Source organism: Myxine glutinosa, chromosome 3, assembly GCF_964187855.1.
Source record: "Myxine glutinosa chromosome 3, kmMyxGlut1.1, whole genome shotgun sequence".
NCBI classification, from domain to species: domain Eukaryota; kingdom Metazoa; phylum Chordata; class Myxini; order Myxiniformes; family Myxinidae; genus Myxine; species Myxine glutinosa.
In genome coordinates this window covers 68,525,374-68,543,654 of record NC_136263.1, presented here as the reverse complement: position 1 = coordinate 68,543,654, position 18,281 = coordinate 68,525,374, and the positions used below count along the sequence as shown (strand labels likewise).

General features: G+C 42.2%; 1 protein-coding gene across 1 annotated transcript in view; it reads right to left on the bottom strand.

Annotated features, from left to right (window-relative positions):
- LRP2 (LDL receptor related protein 2) overlaps positions 1 to 18,281 on the bottom strand; it is a 433,005-nt gene that overhangs the window by 87,605 nt on the left and 327,119 nt on the right. Inside the window, exons 59-62 of the mRNA XM_068110809.2 lie at positions 13,664 to 13,909; positions 13,085 to 13,213; positions 10,097 to 10,216; positions 8,534 to 8,650 (exon numbers count right to left, since the gene is read on the bottom strand). Of these exons, the coding sequence (XP_067966910.2) occupies positions 8,534 to 8,650; positions 10,097 to 10,216; positions 13,085 to 13,213; positions 13,664 to 13,909 (612 nt within the window). The remainder of the gene's footprint in view (positions 1 to 8,533; positions 8,651 to 10,096; positions 10,217 to 13,084; positions 13,214 to 13,663; positions 13,910 to 18,281) is intronic.

Genomic DNA, 18,281 nt, shown 5'->3' with positions numbered 1-18,281 from the left:
TAGAAAAGCGGGAGGGCCGACGGGAGTTGTGGGAGATATGTTGAAAGCAGCAGGAAGTTGGGGTGTGAAGAGAATGACAGAGATCTGTAATCTGGTGGTGAAAGGAGGCCGCATTCCAGTGGCTTGGGAACTGAGTACCCTCGTCCCTCTATACAAGGGGAAGGTGACCCTCTAGAGTGTGGCTCGTAGCGAGCGATAAAGTTATTGGAGCATGGAATGAAGGTATTGGAAAGGGTGTTGGAGGGGAGGATAAGGGAGAAAGTGAAGATCGACGAAATGCAGTTTGGATTTATGCCAGGAAGAGGAATGACAGACGCGCTTTTTATTGTGAGGCAGTTGCAGGAGAAGTACATGGAGAAGAGGAAGAAGTTGTTTCTTGGGTTTGTTGATCTGGAGAAAGCATTCGATAGGGTTCCACACAAAGTATTGACATGGGCAATGAGGAAGTTAGGAGTGGAGGAATGGTTGATCAGAGTCGTGATGGCAATGTACAAAAGATCGCGCACAGCTGTAAGGATGAAGGACGGGAACAGTGGTGAGTTTGAGGTGAAGGTGGGAGTGCATCAGGGGTCGGTACTAAGTCCACTACTATTTGTAGCTGTGATGGAGGTGCTGGCTCAGAACGTAAAGGAGGGTTTACCGTGGGAGTTGTTGTATGCAGATGATCTGGTGTTGATTGCGGAAAGTAAGGATGCACTGAAGGAAAAGATGAACAAGTGGAAGGAATGTATGGAGACAAAACGTCTGAAGGTGAATATCGGAAAGACGAAGGTGATGGCAAGTGGTAAAGCATGTGGTGAGGTGGAAAGAACTGGGAAGTGGCCCTGTGCTGCGTGCAGGAAGAGTGTCGGAGTGAACTCCATTCAATGAACAATGTGCGCTGAGTGGGTTTATCAAAAATGTAGTGGTCTGAGAGGGTCATTAACCAGTGTGGCAGCTACATTCAAATGTAAGGTGTGCACAGAGGGAGCTGCAGATGAAGGAAATGTTGAGTTGGATCTTGGAGACGGCGTGAAGCTGGAAGGTGTGAAAACATTTTGCTACCTCGGAGACATGCTGAATGGAGAAGGTGAATCAGACTCGGCAACGGTTGCTAGAGTGAGATGTGCATGGAAGAAGTTTCGGGAACTGAGTGGCGTGCTGATAAGGAGGGGAGTGTCGTTGAAGCTGAAGGGAAAGGTGTATGCTGCATGTGTGAGAAGTGTTATGATTTATGGGAGCGAGACATGGGTAATGAACGTAGAGCAGCAACGAAGGTTGGAAAGGGTGGAAATGCGAATGGTTCGATGGATGTGCGGAGTATCGTTGAGAGAGAGGAAGACAAATGATGCATTGCGAAAGATGATGGGAATAGAGCCTGTGATTGATGTTGTGAAGAGGAACAGGTTGAGATGGTTTGGTCATGTGTTGAGGAAGGATGAAAGTGACTGGTTGAGAAGAGTGATGGAAATGAATGTGGAAGGAAGTAGAGGACGGGGAAGACCGAGAAAGACTTGGCTAAAGATGGTGGAAGAAGAAATGTGGGCAAGGGGGTTAACAAGGAGAGATGCAGAAAATAGGGCAAGATGGAGAAGATTGTCATGGGGACCGCAAGGCTAACCCCCGCTCTAGCAGGGAAAATGGCCTTAAAATGCATGTTGTTGTTGTTGTTGGTTTGTGTCATTGGATGGAGCCTCGACTAACCGGAGACCTGTTAGGGTATTGAGGGACACAGGAGCACATCAATCTTTAATGCTTGAAGGCATCTTGCCATTGTCAGAGGAGATGGCAACTGGAGATAGTGTTCGTTTACAGGGGATTGGTGGCTGTGTTAGTGCTCCACTTCATGTCATTCATTTGGAGTCCGATTTGGTGTCAGGACCGGTCACCATAGGTTTACAAGCCACTCTTCCTGTAGAGGGAGTATCTGTTGTTATCGGGAATGATTTGGCCGGTGGTCAAGTTTATGGTAACCCGATGGTTGTTAAAAAGCCCAGTAGGGAAAATAACACCACACCAGTTAGGGATGGCGACAAATGTAGCAAGTTATTTGTAGGTGGACTGAACTTCAAAACAAAGGAAGAAGTTCTGACCTCTGTCTTCTGCAAAAATGGACCACTTTTGGAAGTGCGGTTGGTAAAAGACAAGGAAACGCACAAGTCAAGAGGGTTTGGCTTTGTCACGTTTGAAAGCACAAAGGACGCCAAAGAGGCAGAGAAGAATTGGAATGGTAAGGATTTGGAGGGTCGGACCATAGCCGTAGAGAAGGCAGGCCGTAGGCGGCGAGGGGGCTACAGAGGAGGACCACGGAGTAGTGGTGGTGGCCGCAATCGATATTATTGAGGCTTCCAAAGTTATGGCAGCTCCCGAAGGAAGGATTATCAGAGCAGTGGCTGAGAAGGAGACCGCTATTCATGTGACTACCGTGACAAGTGTTCCAACCGTGATTGTTAGGAAAGTTAGAAAGAGTTGAAGCACTGAATGCTGCGGAGCAGCCGAGCCAAGATTCCTCCATGGATCAACCGTGAACACCACGTTCCTAAAGGCGTCCAGGTAGTGAACTTTCCTACACGGATTAACCGTGAACTCCACGTTCCTAAAGGCGTCCCTGTAGTGAACTTTCCTACACGGACTAACCGTGAACTTCACGTTCCTAAAGGCGTCCATGTCGTGAATATTTCCAGGCCTCACCACCCAACCACCATGGAACCTGGCTCTCAGCTCGGCCTCCGGGGAAAAGTGCTGTAGATTTGCTTGACTTTGGGTTTTTGAGTACTACCCCTTAACCTTCATTCAAAAGAAACGAAAAGTAAAATCAGAGGGCGATGAGATGGAGTTTGGCTTTGCAGGAGTCCAATGGAGAAATTGAACATGTAAAGGGCAGGGACAATGTCGTGGCTGACGCTTTGTCCAGAGTCAATTAACCTTGGAAATATCTGTAGGTTGAAAAATTTTGTTGCTTTATTTTTGAGATGTTGATTATAATAATTGTTGCTCACGGGAATTGGTGATTTGGGGTTGTGAGTTTATTTTTGTTTGTTTAAAGAGTTTGCAGGCACAGATAGTTTTCGCTGTGTTCAAACTTGCTTTCTTGAGGGGGGGAAGTGTTACGGATTCGTAACTTCCGTTATTGGGGTTTTCACCCACTTGACATGTTTCTGATATTAGGTATTATTATTATTCTCAAAAGGTTTATTATTCAGGAACAGCTATCTAAAGTTAAAAAGGTTAACTTAAAATGATACAGGAAATCGTGGACCGGAAAACGACGAGCGAAGAGGAGGAGGCGGTGAGACAAGTCGGAGAAGAAGCTGGTTGCTTTGCGTTCTGGATCGACCGTTGTCGAGCAAGAGACACGAGTGAACTTTGGGGTTTCCTGGAAAGGGATTCCGCGATAGAGTTGTTATCGCTGTGACTGATCAAACCTGCGTGTCAGGTTGGCGTTGGATTCGGAGGAACCATCGTCGTGTGATTACGTCTCAAGTACGAGCCGTCCGCCATTTTGACTTGTGCGCTTCGCGCGTCGAGCAAACTTTCCTTGCTTCGTCAACCGTTTCCACCGCGTTCAGATGTATCTGTGGTGGGTGTGTGCACCGAGGCTTCTGACGATTACTTTGCGGCTCGCCGACCGTGAACAGTGAAAGTTCGTACCTGGAGGGGGCCTTTGGATTTCCCAGTCGCCGTGAGTGCGCCTTTGTGCCACTTTAACCACGTGACCCTTTTCTCTGCTTTGGCTCACGTGCGAACTCTGAGCTCGAAGACGGGAATATAGAGACATTGGGGAAGGTTCTTTCCACTCGCTTGGAACACTGTGAGTTACTTTATGCATGCTAGCTGATGGAATAGAGAGTGCACTCTTAATTGTCATTGGTGGTGATGTTATTCCTGTGGGATTTATAATATATTATTGGTTTGTTCGTAATCATTGGTGTTGTTTCCTTATTGATTCCGACACGGAAATATATATTTTTCTGCCGTGATTCCTCCCGGGGTTCGGAGGTATACCGAGACCAGGAGGTCGGAGAGGAACACGTAACAATTACGAAGACATTTTGGAGCACAATGTTCAACCCAGTGTCAGAAAGCTGCACCCAGGAATGGTTAAAGACAAAATGCTGGACTGTTCTGAAGTGGCCAGCGATGAGTCCAGATCTAAATCCCATTGAACACCTGTGGGGAGATCTGAAAACAGCAGTTGGGAGATGGCACCCTTCAAATCTTGGAAAACTGGAGCAGTTTGCACAAGAAGAGTGGGCCAAACTGCCAATAGAGAGGTGTAGGAAGCTCATTCATGGCTATAGGAAGCACTTGACTGCAGTTATTTTGTCCAACGTCTGTGCTACCAAATATTTGGTGTCAATAATTTTGTCAATGCCATTTCTTTTTATTTTCTGATTTAAAGGGATATACAGTATTAGGTTCTGAATCAAAAACAAAGATTCTGTAATATTAACAATTGGTAGAGAATTGTGAGGACTAAATACTTTTGTCAATTTCAACTTGTTTTTTGATAAAATTGTGTTATTTGAAAAAAGTGCAAGGGTGCCAATATTTTTGGCCACAACTATAGATATATATACATCATCATCATGTCGCCCCACCGTTACGGCATTGGTGTTAGGTAACAGACTGCGTGAACGTTTTAGGAGCAACAGGCCTTGCGCAGAAGTCAGTCGCTCCCTCTCGGCAAACAACCCAAAGTCCAGGGGCAGGCCGAAGCCCGACAAACCGGAAGGGAAGTGTGGTGCAGCGGCTGGCCGGATGCACAGGGAATACCCGTAGTGCACCGCCCTTATTTTACAGCATACCACAGGTGCTGCTGGTTAATGCAGTAACTCGCTGCCGTTGTTCCAGTAAGACCGGACATCCGCCAAACGAGCTCATCATTCATCCCAGCAAGCTGGTACTCAATTTGCCGACCTCGGAAGGATGACAGGCTGAGTCAACCCCCCTGGCGTTAATTCAGCGATCGATCGGGATTCGAACTCAGGATCCTAAGATCCTAAGATCCCAAGCCGGCACCCTAACCGCTAAGCCAACACCAGAGATATATACATACTACATACTGTATATATACATACTGTATATATACATACTGTATATATATCATCACCCTCATTAGTGTAGGAGCATTTGGAATCCCATGGGCATTTAATGGTTAAAGCAAACCACCTATCTAATTATCTTTATTGGACCCCAACCAACCACAAAATACTTGGTGGCCATCTCAAATATGTGTAGAACACCATTTTATGACGTCATCAAGATGGCCGCCATGAAAACGATGCTTGAAATCAGTTTTTCAGTCATAACTTTGAAACTACTCAACCAAATTTAATGATGTTGGGCTCAAAATGCTCAGAATGATGCTGGAGAGATATCTATACTGTTTTCACATAATATTCTACCACCAAAAATAAAATTTGTGTCAAAAATGAGTATTTTTTGTGTGTATTAAAATATAGTACTATACTGGAAAGATATAAACATGAAATGATTTTGTTTTTATAACATTGAAATTTATTGAAAAAATATATTTTAAATGCAACTACATAAGAACAGCTCTTGGCACAAATACTATACAAGAAAATATAGTAGTTAATGTGTACCCAGTATTCCCCATTGGAGGTGGGAGAAAGGGGTTCATAAACGTCGGGAGATGGAGCTTGACTTCCCACTCCCTCCATGCATTATACTAATATAGTTGTCCAATCAATTGAGACATATACATATAGATGTATGAACATTTAATAAACTGATATACTCTGAAACATTGCATTTCCCAAGTCAAGCCTAGCCTTCAGTCTGGACTGATAAGCACAACAGAATGTGGGGGGTGAACTAATAACTCAGAAACATGTCAGATCAGTTCATGCTCAGTGTCTTCATCATCCTCACTGGCTGTATCCACTGCCATATTTTCACAATCATCAACACAATATTACAAAGTTCAGTGCATTTTAGTCCTGCATTTCTGCACTTGCAATGCCTTGTAGCACACTTCGTAGTAGCACAGCCACACTTTATCAAGTGAATTACTGACTCAGGTGCTGGGAGTTGTGCAGATGTTATTTCCACCCAGTGCCCATTGACCATATCCCAACCATAATCCTGAGGTAATCGAATGTTGGCATGGACATTTTTGTCATTGTTCCAGATCATTGCTTGGTAATGTGCTCTCAAGATTGAATGTTTCAGTGCATCTTTTGTTGGTGGCAGTTTTTCAGACTGGGCTTGTTTCTTCTTGAATAACCACCACCTCAGGTCTTTCACCTCATCTATCTGTGTTTGAGGAAGAAACAACTGGCATACATACTGCTCCAGTGCCTTCATGGTGTCCTCTGTTTGTTTGAGAGTCTTGCCTATATATTAAATATATATATTAAATAGATGAACAGGATTATAACTAATTAATTTATATGTGAGAAAATGACACACCCAGACCAGGAATCAAACCCAGGTCCTCTGGTGAACCGTACCAGTGCTCTGCCATCTGAGCTATCTGGGCGACCCTTACCAAACATGCAGTGACGGAAAAAGAGTGGCAATTATATGTGTGGGAAAATTGCATGCTCAGTCAGGGTCGCCCAGATAGATCAGATGGCACAGCACTAGTACGGTTTTCCAGAGGACCTGGGTTTGATTCCTGGTCTGGGCGTGTAATTTTCCAACATATATCAATTAATATATATTTATGTATGTGTATTTATACATATTTTTATATATATATATATATATATATATATATATATATATATATATATATATATATATATATATATAAATATATATATATATATATATATATATATATATATATATATATATATATACATATATACATATATATACATACATACATACACAGAGTGGTCCAGAAACCCTGGGCACATTTTGAAGCATGATACCTGCAACAAACAACTAAGTTTATGATTGTTCTTTGGTGCAAAACAAAACATGATTACTCGTTAAACAGTCTAATCAGCCTTATATACATGAAACAGATCAGTTCAAATGTTCAAACTGCTTTCCTTCATTGTCGATGCACAGCTGTAGCCATGATGAAACACTGACACACAGTTCTGCATGTTTCAGTCGTTAAAGCAGCAGTCTCATTACGGATTAATTGTATCAAGTCTCTAAGGGTCGTAGGATTCCTCGCATACACTTTGTGTTAGAGGAAACCGCAAAGGAAGAAATTCCAGAGTGATGTTAAATTACAAGACCGCAGCGGCCATTCAACCGGACCGTGACGGCCAATCCATTTGTCTGTAAAGTTCAAATCAAGGGCCTGGCGTACACTGGCAGCATAATGGGCAGGCGCACCATCATGCATGAACCACATTTGGCCATCATTGAGTGGAAATACATGCTGCTCCAACATTCGAAGGTAATTTGCAGCATTCACATTTTCCTCGAAAAATATTGGTCCAACAATGCCTCCAGAAGAAATGCCTGCCCAGATGGACACACGAGCTTGATACTGGACGTTGTGCTCAACAGTAAATCGTGGGTTGTCTACTGCCCATATCACGTTATGACGATTCACAGAACCAGATAAGTAAACTTGGATTCATCTGACCACAAGATCCTGTTCTGCAAATCATTGTCCATATCCATTAACCCAAGCAATGTCTCACATGCCTCAACGCGCCTGTCAAAATCATCCTGTTGACCTCACCCTGTTGCGAATCACGTGATGCCTGTGCTTGTTGAAGCGGTCACATCCATTTACGAGTCATCATGTTTTGTTTTGCACCAAAGAATAAGAATAAACTTAGTTGCTTGTTGCAGGTATTGTTCTTCAAAATGTGCCCAGGGTTTCTGGACCACCCGGGATATATATATATATACAGTATATAGACAGTTGCAACTTGAGGTGGACTTTGTGCACCCCAATGAAGAATGGAATAGGTTCCAGAACAACTTTTTTTTTACCATTTGTGCTTTTGTCATCAACACAAACCCTTAAGATGAGAATATTGAGAGGACTAATTAATAATCGGGTCAAAATGTCAAGAGGAAATTTACACCAAGTAGAAATAGGCCATAGTAGCACATCCACTGCTCCATCAGTTTGAGACGGCCGGGTTTTTTTTAAATCGCGTAATCGCTTTCCATGTTTCTTTATATATTTACCATTTGAGCTTCAATGTGTCTGTCCAAGCCATAACATTTTTACCACTTAATCTTTTGCCATCAAATTTTCAACAAACCTTTGTTATGAGAATGTGAAGAAAATAATTAATAACAATAAAAAGAGTTAAGCTCTTGGTTTCATCAGGTTTATTACAATTATCTTTTTTTTAAAATATATAGTAGAAGCTCGGAGGATCTAACATGCCAGTACACTAAGCAGATCAGGACGAAACAGACAAAAACAGGATGCAAAAGGAGCAGTAGGGACGCACGCAAAAAGAGCAGGAGAGAGAGGGGTCACAAATTTTGAATACAAAGTGGACACAAACTGGCTTTGCATTTTGAGATGCTTTCCAGTTAGTATTGCAACAACAACATTAACATACATGTCCTAACAATAAAGATGGGACCTTACCACAATCTCTCTCATCTGAATTATCTTGGCAGTCATTGTGTTGATCACAAACCCAGATTCCAAGAATGCAGGCTTCATTGGTGCAACGGAACTCACTCTCTGAACATGGACGTGGAGCTGTCACGAGGAGCAACATCATAAAATCAAATCACATGAAAAAACAATCTAATAAATATAATTCATCGGATGGCTGTCTGTCTGTCTGTTCGTGTTTTTTTGCAAAGACCGCTGGGCAGAAAACCACCAAATTTGGCACACAGACCAAGTCCGACCTGGGCATTGTCCTAGAAATATTTACATCCACCAACTCGGCCTTTAAAGATCTTGAACGCCCCTAATACCTTGGTACATGCCTTTTGCATGCTTGAAAGATTAGATTACATGTTTAAGAGAAGACTTTTTACATGCTTGAGAGATTAGACCCCTTATGACCCATGAGCATTGACCCTCAAGAGCATTGAAGACCCCAAACACCCTTAAGACCTTTTCAAATCCCAAATACCCCAAATTCCCTTGAAATGCCAAAGATTCTTTAATATCCTGAATACTTTTTAAGACCCCGAAGACCCTTAAGACTTTAAATACCCTTTAAGACCTTGAAGACCCTCAAGTCCTTGAAGTCTCTTGAGACCATTGAGACCCCAAAGATCTGCAAGACCCTTGAAGGCCCTTAAGGTACACCTAATATATATAAGTGCCCCCTGCAGGCTAGAGTAGGAATTTGTAATTTGTGAAGGCCGTGTGTCGGAGATAGCTTGCCGACTCTTTGCAAAGGACACCCTTGGGATCTTTGACGTCTGCCAAATAATGCTGGCAGATGGGACACTCAGTTTAACGTTCATCTGATGGACAGTGCACACAGTGACACGTCACCCTGCCTAAAAACTTCAGGATGACAGTTTATAGCCGAGTCAAGATTCGAACCCAAGCTAGACAGCTCAGAAGTGAATATACATATCCTTTTGTTCATCCTTTCTATCCAGATAGGCACTTGTGAATCTGCCTATGAGCAGTATGTATGGCAAAATATAATATAAATATAAATAAATACACAAATTATATAAATAATATAATATAAATACAAATAAATATTATATAAATAATATAAATATAAAAGTACATAATGCACACTCAAGAAAAGGGAAGAATGAAGAGGAGAGAAGTAGCATAAACGCAAGGGTTTGGGAAATATGAGATAAACAAGGACATTCAGGAAGGGATCAGAGGAGAAAAGGGGGATGTAAGGAGGAAATTCCAATTATATGTGCACATATTACCAGGGATGGTTTCCATTAGAATCATTTTATAAAAAGCAGAAGATATTTTTGGAAGAACAGGGCAAATACTTAATATTCAAAGATCGAAAAAGATGGCAAGGAAATAGAAAAGTAAAAAATGCCAGGACTTGGTGAAAGATGACCATTGATTGCATTTGCAAAGCAAATTATCTACCTGCACAAGTGCAAAGTCACATTACAGGTAAGCATTTATTAATGTTAATTAAATGGCTGACACTCAGTAATGTTCTAAAAATATAATAATGGTGAGGTGAGGGAATCATACCACAGTTGTTTTCATCTGAGGCATCCCCACAGTCATTGTGTCCATCACATCTCCATCGCAATGGAATACAAACGTGATTATCGCATCGAAAATCTCCAGTGGGGTGGCATGTCCTGTCCGCTAAAAGGAACATGGGAAATATACAGACACAAACATTTAAAAAAGGTAATCAAAAGATAACCAGCTATTCCATTTATGGCCATCATCATCATTTCATATCATATCCTCCACGCATGGCTGGCTGACTTCCTCTCTAGTCGTAGTCAACGTGTGGCCCTGAATGGATTTCTCTCATCTCCTCTTCATGTTCAGGCTGGAGTTCCCCAAGGCAGTGTTCTGGGCCCTGTGCTTTTTCTGGTCTTCATCAATGATCTCTCTGACTCTCTTGAAATTCCTCTCTATCTCTTTGCTGATGACTCCACTCTCTGCCGCTCCATTCCTCATCCCTCAGATCGGCAGTCTGCAGCCTCCTCACTCTCTGCAGACCTGGACAAAATCACAGACTGGTCAAACAAGTGGAACATGTCTTTCAATCCTGACAAATTTCACACTCTTACGATGTCTCTCCGAAAAGACCGACTGGACAACCCTCCCATCCACTTTCTGAACAATCCTCTCCAAGAAGTTCTGTCACTCAAGCTTTTGGGTCTCACTATCTGCCATGATCTTTCCTGGGAAAACCACATTTCAAATCTGGCCTCCAAAGCCAGTCGCCGACTGGGCATCCTCCGTCGTGCGAAGTCCTTCCTTGGCACACCTGAGCTCCTCACCACATACAAGGCTTTCATCCGAAGCTCTATGGAATACTGTTCACCCCTCTGAGCCGGTGCTCCTGCCTCACACCTCGCTCGGCTTCACGCGGTTGAAACCAAAGCTTTCAGAATCATTAGAATCTCTCGCGATGAAGCTTATTCTGAGGGCCTTTCACTCACTTACCGCAGGCAGGTTGGTGGGCTTTCTGTCTTCTACCGACTCCTCTCCGGCCCAGCTCCCCCAGCTCTGTCTGTGCTCTGCTCCCCAAATATTCCTACAGGTCGCACAAGATTTGTCAGCAACCCTCTTCTGGTGAAACTGCCAAAATCAAGACTCTCAGCTCACCTTCACTCTTTCATTCCTCTTTTCTCCCGCCTCTGGAACAAACTCCCTCACTCTCTTCAATCCCTCTCCCCCCTCCAGGTCTTTAAAACAGCTGTTCACCACCATCTCTTATCTTCCCCCATCCAAAACCTTGATCTTTTCTACCCCCGTTAATTCACCCCAGATCCACTTTTCTGAAATACCGAATTCTTTCCTGGAAGAGTCCTAGCTGTGTCCATGTGTTTTTTTTATACCTCTCCAACCCCCTTCCCACGCCTCCTCCCACCAAGCTCCCTCCCTCCCACAGATCTCCTGATGTCCCTGCTCTCAAATGTTGTACTTGTGTGCTTCCCCCTCTCTCCCCATCTTGTCTCCCGCTCCCTTTATTATGTCTTGTGTGTCCGTTTATTTTTTTTTGTCATTAATGTTAGCTCCAACACGAGCCTTGATCTTGTATCCAAAAAAATAATAAATAAAATAGTTTTTTCCACGATGGCGCCCATACCACGTGACCTATTATGTCCTAATTATTAAAAATTTCTGCAGGAGGAGTTGCACCTATGGTTAAAACTTCCTGTCAATCGGACCAACGGTTGCAGAGAAAATCATATTTATTCTGTGCGGACAAACAGACAGACAAACAAACGGACTCAAATGCAATACCCTCTCCTTTTGCGAAGGTAATAATAATATTACAGTAAAATAATTGGTTCACGAATTATCAAGTGACCACTATATTCGTCATTTGTGTGCGTCTGTCTGTGTGTCTGTCTGTCCGCAGCATAACTACCCAATGATATCATCCGATCTTGATGAAACTTGGGTGGAACGTTGATATCATGATCTAGTTGTGACCTGCCTAGAGTGGGCGTATTGCACCCATTGTGGGCGGAGCCACGCCCGAAAAAGATGTCTTTTTAGGGGGTAATCGAGTTCAAGCTACATCTTCTCCGAGGGGTTTGGTGGAATCTGACAGGGGTTTCAATATTTTTTGTTAGGCGAATGTCATGTGTTTAGCCCCAAGGAGCTCGATTTTTCATTTTTTTTCTTCATTTTTAAATTTATTTATTTTATTATTTTTTTCATTTCATTTTTCACCGAATTTTCGGTATTGTGTAGCTAACTAACCTCATAACTGATTATACATTATTTTCTATCTCATTTCAAGGTCAGTAACCTTCGTTTTGACATTTCCGGGCCTGGCCTGTCCTGGCCTGTTTCGGTTATAGTCCGTCCTTTGTCATTGAATACCGCTCGCTCGTGAACCATCGTCGTCTCCTGACTTGTAATTTCTTATTTTCTCAATAACTCTTTTATTCATTAATATAAATTGCACAAAAACATGTTAATTAAAGGTATAGTTTGGACAAATATTTAAGTTGAAATCTGTAACCTTATTTTCCCCCATTCCCCTTTAAGTTTGCACATCACGGTTTGTGGTTCATGGGAATTTTCAAGACTGTAACCCTCGTGAACGGCAAGGCTCTCTTGTATATACTTAAACACTGTGTGGTGTATCGTGTTCTATGAACTATCCAGTTGATAATGTGCTAACTCTGGTTTTCTTCTTGTAAATTTTCATGATTTCTCAATTAACTATTAATTTAATTATTTTAAAACTTTTAATTACAAAGTTCTCGCAGTTTTTATTTTTAATGTTGATTCATATTTATGTATTTTTTATCAGTTATTTTTTGTAAACCAAATATGCTTAGTCTTCAGACTTTTTATTCTAACAAGCCGAAATGATTGTTATTATATATTACTTGTATCAAAAATCAAACTACATCCTTCTCGTGCATGGTTTGGGCAGCAAAATGAAATTGCAATGACACAAAAACTGACAGTGGTACACGATACCAAAATGGTGGCAATAAGAGGTCATACTTTTGGCATGTGGCTAATACATACCACATTGCTCTTCATCCGAGTTATCACGGCAATCATCCACACCGTTGCATACCGCCCAAGTGGGAATGCATCGATAATTTGTTTTACAAGGAAAGTCAACATGCGGATCACAGCGATGATCTGGACCATCTGCAACAAGTAGTCAGTTAGTTGAAAAATAATTAAAGATATTTGAATAACACATCAGAGGACAAAGGATGTTTTACACTGCCATGTTTTTATATCAATTCATTGATCACTTTTAACTTGTAACTCTGAGTATGACAGAAATCCTCTTGAACTACAACAACAACAACAACAACAACAACAACAGGCATTTTAAGGCCATTTTCCCTGCAAGAGCGGGGGTTAGCCTTGCGGTCTCCATGACAATCTTCTCCATTTTGCCTTATTTCTATTCTTTGCCCTATTTGCCCAATGTCCTATTTTCATTGCCCTATTTCTTGAACTGCAAGTTGTAAATAGCACCAAATATTACCATTTCACATGCATTACTTTTCTTATACATAAACTGAATCTCCATAACAATGCACTTCTACAAGGAATTCAATGGAAACCACACAATGAAATTCAACCTACTGCATGTGTTGTAAGGTTCATCGGAAGCATCACCGCAGTCATCATCCACGTCGCACACCCATGACTGTGGTACACAACGGCCATTGTTGCAATGGAACATGTTGGGTGAACAGGTCCGAGATGCGCAGTGATCTTCGGCCTCGTCACTGCCATCACCACAGTCATTGTCGCCATCGCATTGCCATGATGTCGGGATGCAGCGCTTGTTCTCACATTGCCACTGGTTGCTTGCACAGCGATGGTTATCTAAAAATGGTGGAATCTATTCATGGAAGTTCAAGCTTGTGATCGAAAAAGCAGAAAAAGACCATAAAATCAACATCTTCAAAGAACAATTGCTATCAGCTATTTCTCAAGCTGAAGAAGAAAGGATAAGCTATTTAACTAAGATAATCGCCTCTGAGCTGTCTAGCTTGGGTTGGAATCTCGTCCCAGCTACAAACTGTCATCCTGGTGTATTGCGGACAGGACAAAGCATCAAGGTGAATGCTGTTCCTCAGATAAACATTAAACTGGGTTTCCCATCTGCTGGTATTAATTGGTGTATATTGAAGATCCCACAATGTCTTTTGTGAAGTGGAGGAGAGTTCTGACCAGCACTCTAGCCAAGTTGCAAATGAATGCTGGAATGTGCAGGTGCACTACTGTATGGGCACAGCTACTCCATATTAAATAGAGCCGCACTCGTAGAGACAATAGTCTCGCCTTGTGCGTTCATTCCGAACAAAAATACCATTGTTAACTGAACGCACTACTATTATTGGCCACTGCTATTATGGCCCCTATCATCCATGCACCCTATTATGTCACATGCGTTGCCATTATCCGTAGCTTTATTGATTAATTATTAGGATATTTAAAAAACACTTCAGATACATGAGGTTTCAGATTTTTCATAATAAGATTTAAATTCAACCAATTATGGCTGGAATAACACTTCACCAATGATATAATTGTTATCACCCTATATATACCTTATGGGGAGTTGATGACACATGCCAAGTTTCAAAACAATTTCGTTCAGTGGTTTCAGAGAAAATGATGTCCAAATGTTTTCCTTTAATCCAATATGGCCGCCATATCATGTGACCTATAACATCAGACATTTAATTCTGCACTCACATTGGTCATAGATCAGATATATAAAGTTTCAGATATTTGGATAAGGATTTCAATTCAACCAATTAAGGCGGGAATAACACTTCGCCAATGATGTCATCGTTATCACCCGATATATACCCAATTTGGAGTTGATGACATTTGCCAAGTTTAATTTTTTTTTCGTTGAGTGGTTTCAGAGAAAATGATGTCAATTTTTTTTCCCTAAAATCCAATATGACTGCCATAATATGTGACCAATGACATCAGAGTTAGCAATAAAATATTCTCCATGGGGAGACCCTCCTATGTTTAAAGTTTCGCATTGATTGGACAAGCGGTTGTAGAGAAGACCATTTTTAAAGCGAATATATGTTGACACAGACACACAAAGACACACAGACAGATAGACATCGTCTTATATACTGGTTGATTGTACATCTCTAACTGTGATTGGTGAGGAGGCCAGATCGAATCTGGAACACACTGACACTACACCACACTACACTATCTATCACCCAAAACCCAGATGGTGATAAACATTAAATGTGCAATCCAGCGTAGTTGCAGTCTGTGAAAAACACAGAACCACCCACAGTCTAATACAGGGCCAACTGCTTTGCTACTACCGTTTTTCGACAAAACTATATATTTTAAGAAATAAAGAGAAGTTTATATTTTATTTTAATATTTAGCACCATGTGTTAAGGGCTGGTAGGATGGCCGAGCAAGAGGTATGTACAAACAAGTGACAAGAACGGTGCAAAAACAGATCCTGTTGACTACAAACATCTGCATTAAGGCTGAAGAACAGGCCTGTTGCTCTCACATCGCAGATGGCTCTGTTCAATCAGCCATCCAACCCTTTACTGCCCCTTTAGGACACACATACTCTGATATTTACTCTCCCCATGGTAAACTCTCAAAACCCAGGTTCACTGCCACCTCCACTCCTTTGTTTCAATTTTCTCCTGCTTGTGGAACTGCATTCCAGAGACAATTTATCACAGTCTTTCCTCCAGGATTTCAAGCAAACAGTGCACTGCCATCTCATGTCATCACCCATCAATCATCATCATTATCATCATTTTAGCCCGTTTCCATGCTTGCATGTGTAAGCCATGATACACCTAATGGCCGCTTCGCCAAAAGGCATATTTGAGGCATGTTTTTTGTGGCCGGAAGGCCTTCCTGATGCCACCACAGTATCAGCTGTGGACCTAGCCTTTGTCTAAAGAGACATATCCTGCAAGGCAGCAAGGGTATTTGAAATCAGAGCTTCCTTCTCCTAGGTGGACTGCCTACCAAGGCTAAAGAGAGCCACCTACCCTGGTTGGATTGGTGAGTGTCACAGCAAGTCCTCACAATGGCGGACCATGCACACTACACCTTTTGGGTACCAACCTACTCCGAGATCCTCCAGACATTTAGCCAGTGCCCTCAAGAGAACCGTTACCATGGTGCACCACTAGGAGGTAGTCTGAAAGTCTTGGCAAGGGTAGAGGCTATGTACCGGAAGGGCTTACACACTCAGCCTTCTTTTCTGCAGAGACACTGCAGAGACACAGACAGATAGACAGATAGACAGACAGATATAGCACAGCTATCCGGCAGCCATAGCTAAAAGCAACTTGATGGTATTCATAGAATACTTACCCTGCGCAGTCAACTTGGCGTGAGCCAACTCTTCTGTTTTTGAACGTTTCGGTTTTTTTGATCCAATATGGCTGCCAGACCACGTAAGCGATGACATCATAAATTTATATTCTCTAAATAATTGTTGAATAGATCATGCTCAATACATTTCAAACTGATCAGACTAAGCGTTGTCCCTGTCGAATTATGACGTCATAATCATGGCACCAATGACGTCATCGTTAATAACACCTATTCCCCATACGGAGTTATTTACAATGAGCCCCGTTTCAATTTTTTTTACATAGAGTGGTTTTGGAGATATAGAGGTACAACGTTTTTCGGTTTTTCCAAGATGGCACTTGTAACACATGACCTATAACGTCATGATTATCATTAAAATATTCTAAAGGAAGAGGCGCTCCTATGGTGAAAATTTCTTGCCCATCAGACCAACAGTTGCTGAATTTTTTTTTAATGATAATCAGATAAGTCGCGAGATCTTTGTCGGCGAGGGCACGGTTTTTCGAAGCTGTACACGCTCTCCATGCTTTCGAAGTTAAGTAATTGTTCACAATTGTATTTTTGTTGAAACTGTATTTATCTTTCGGTGTGTGTACCTATAGTGTGTCCCGAGGAAGATTCTTGGTGTTAATCTTTCATACCTGTATAAAAAATTTTGGGTTATTTTGTGCAGCGTTTTTTGCGACCTCGTACTTTGTTTCCTACCTTGAGGCTTTTTCTCTCTCAGCGGTCGAATGTGGTCCATTTACTTTCGTTCTCAGTTTTTCCCAGTATTTTCACCCCATAATTCCTTGTTTTAAATCCTAACAAAAAAAAAACATTTCCTTCTTTGTTCTCATTTGTTGTTCTTATTCGTTTATTCATTGTTCTTATTCATTTATTCGTTGTTCTTATTCATTCGTTCATTCTTCGACCACGTGTTTCACCCCCATTTCCCCAGATAGTTTTCACTGTTCAATTTAAAACTGTTTAAACTTTCCCCTGAAGTACTGTATTCTGTCGTATATTATAACACCTTTTTCTTCTTCTTCTTTAAAAGGGTGCTTTCGACTTGCTCACCAAATCTATTCATTCCAAAAAAAATTCCATCTCTTACAGTTCCTCTTTCATACATTCCCTAAACTCCCCTGCACTCCACCCCCCCCCCCCCCTCCCCTTCCAGCATCCTTAAACGTACCTTTGACTCGAAGGTCACAAGAAACTCATTTTGCAATAAATGTTCGTTTCTCATTAATCGTACACTTTCTAAAATCCAAACTCACCCCTCCCCTCCAAATCTTCCCCAACACCCATCCCTTTCAAATCTTCCCCCTTGCCCCTCCCCTCCAAATCTTCCCCATCACCCATCCATTTCAAATCTCTCCCCTTGCCCCTTCCCTCCTAAATTCCACCCTAACCCCTACCCTCATAAACTCCCCCCTTGCCCCTCCCCTTCAAATCTCCCCACCCTCATTTTTTTCTCCATTTCCCCCCTCTCACCCCTCCTCCTCAAAGCGTCCTCCCGCTTCTTCCCCCTTCCAACTCTCACCTCCATCTCCCCCAACATTCTGCCTCACTCTACCCCTCCCCCCCTCAAATAACACCTCACTGTGCCTCACCCAATCCCATTAACCCAATCCCAATCAAACCTTTTGTCCGCCCCATCCTTCCCGTTCTCCTAGATATTCTGAAATCTCTGACAGACTTTCAACAGCTCTCCCTACCTCTTCCTCCTCTTCACACATCTTACCCTACCACTCCCCCCCCCCCCATGTTCTGTATCCGATGCTCCCCCTTCCTCTTCATTAACAGTATGGACCTCAAACATCTGGGGCCTTCACTCAAATTTGACTGATCTCTCCATCCAGGTTGCTTCTGACAA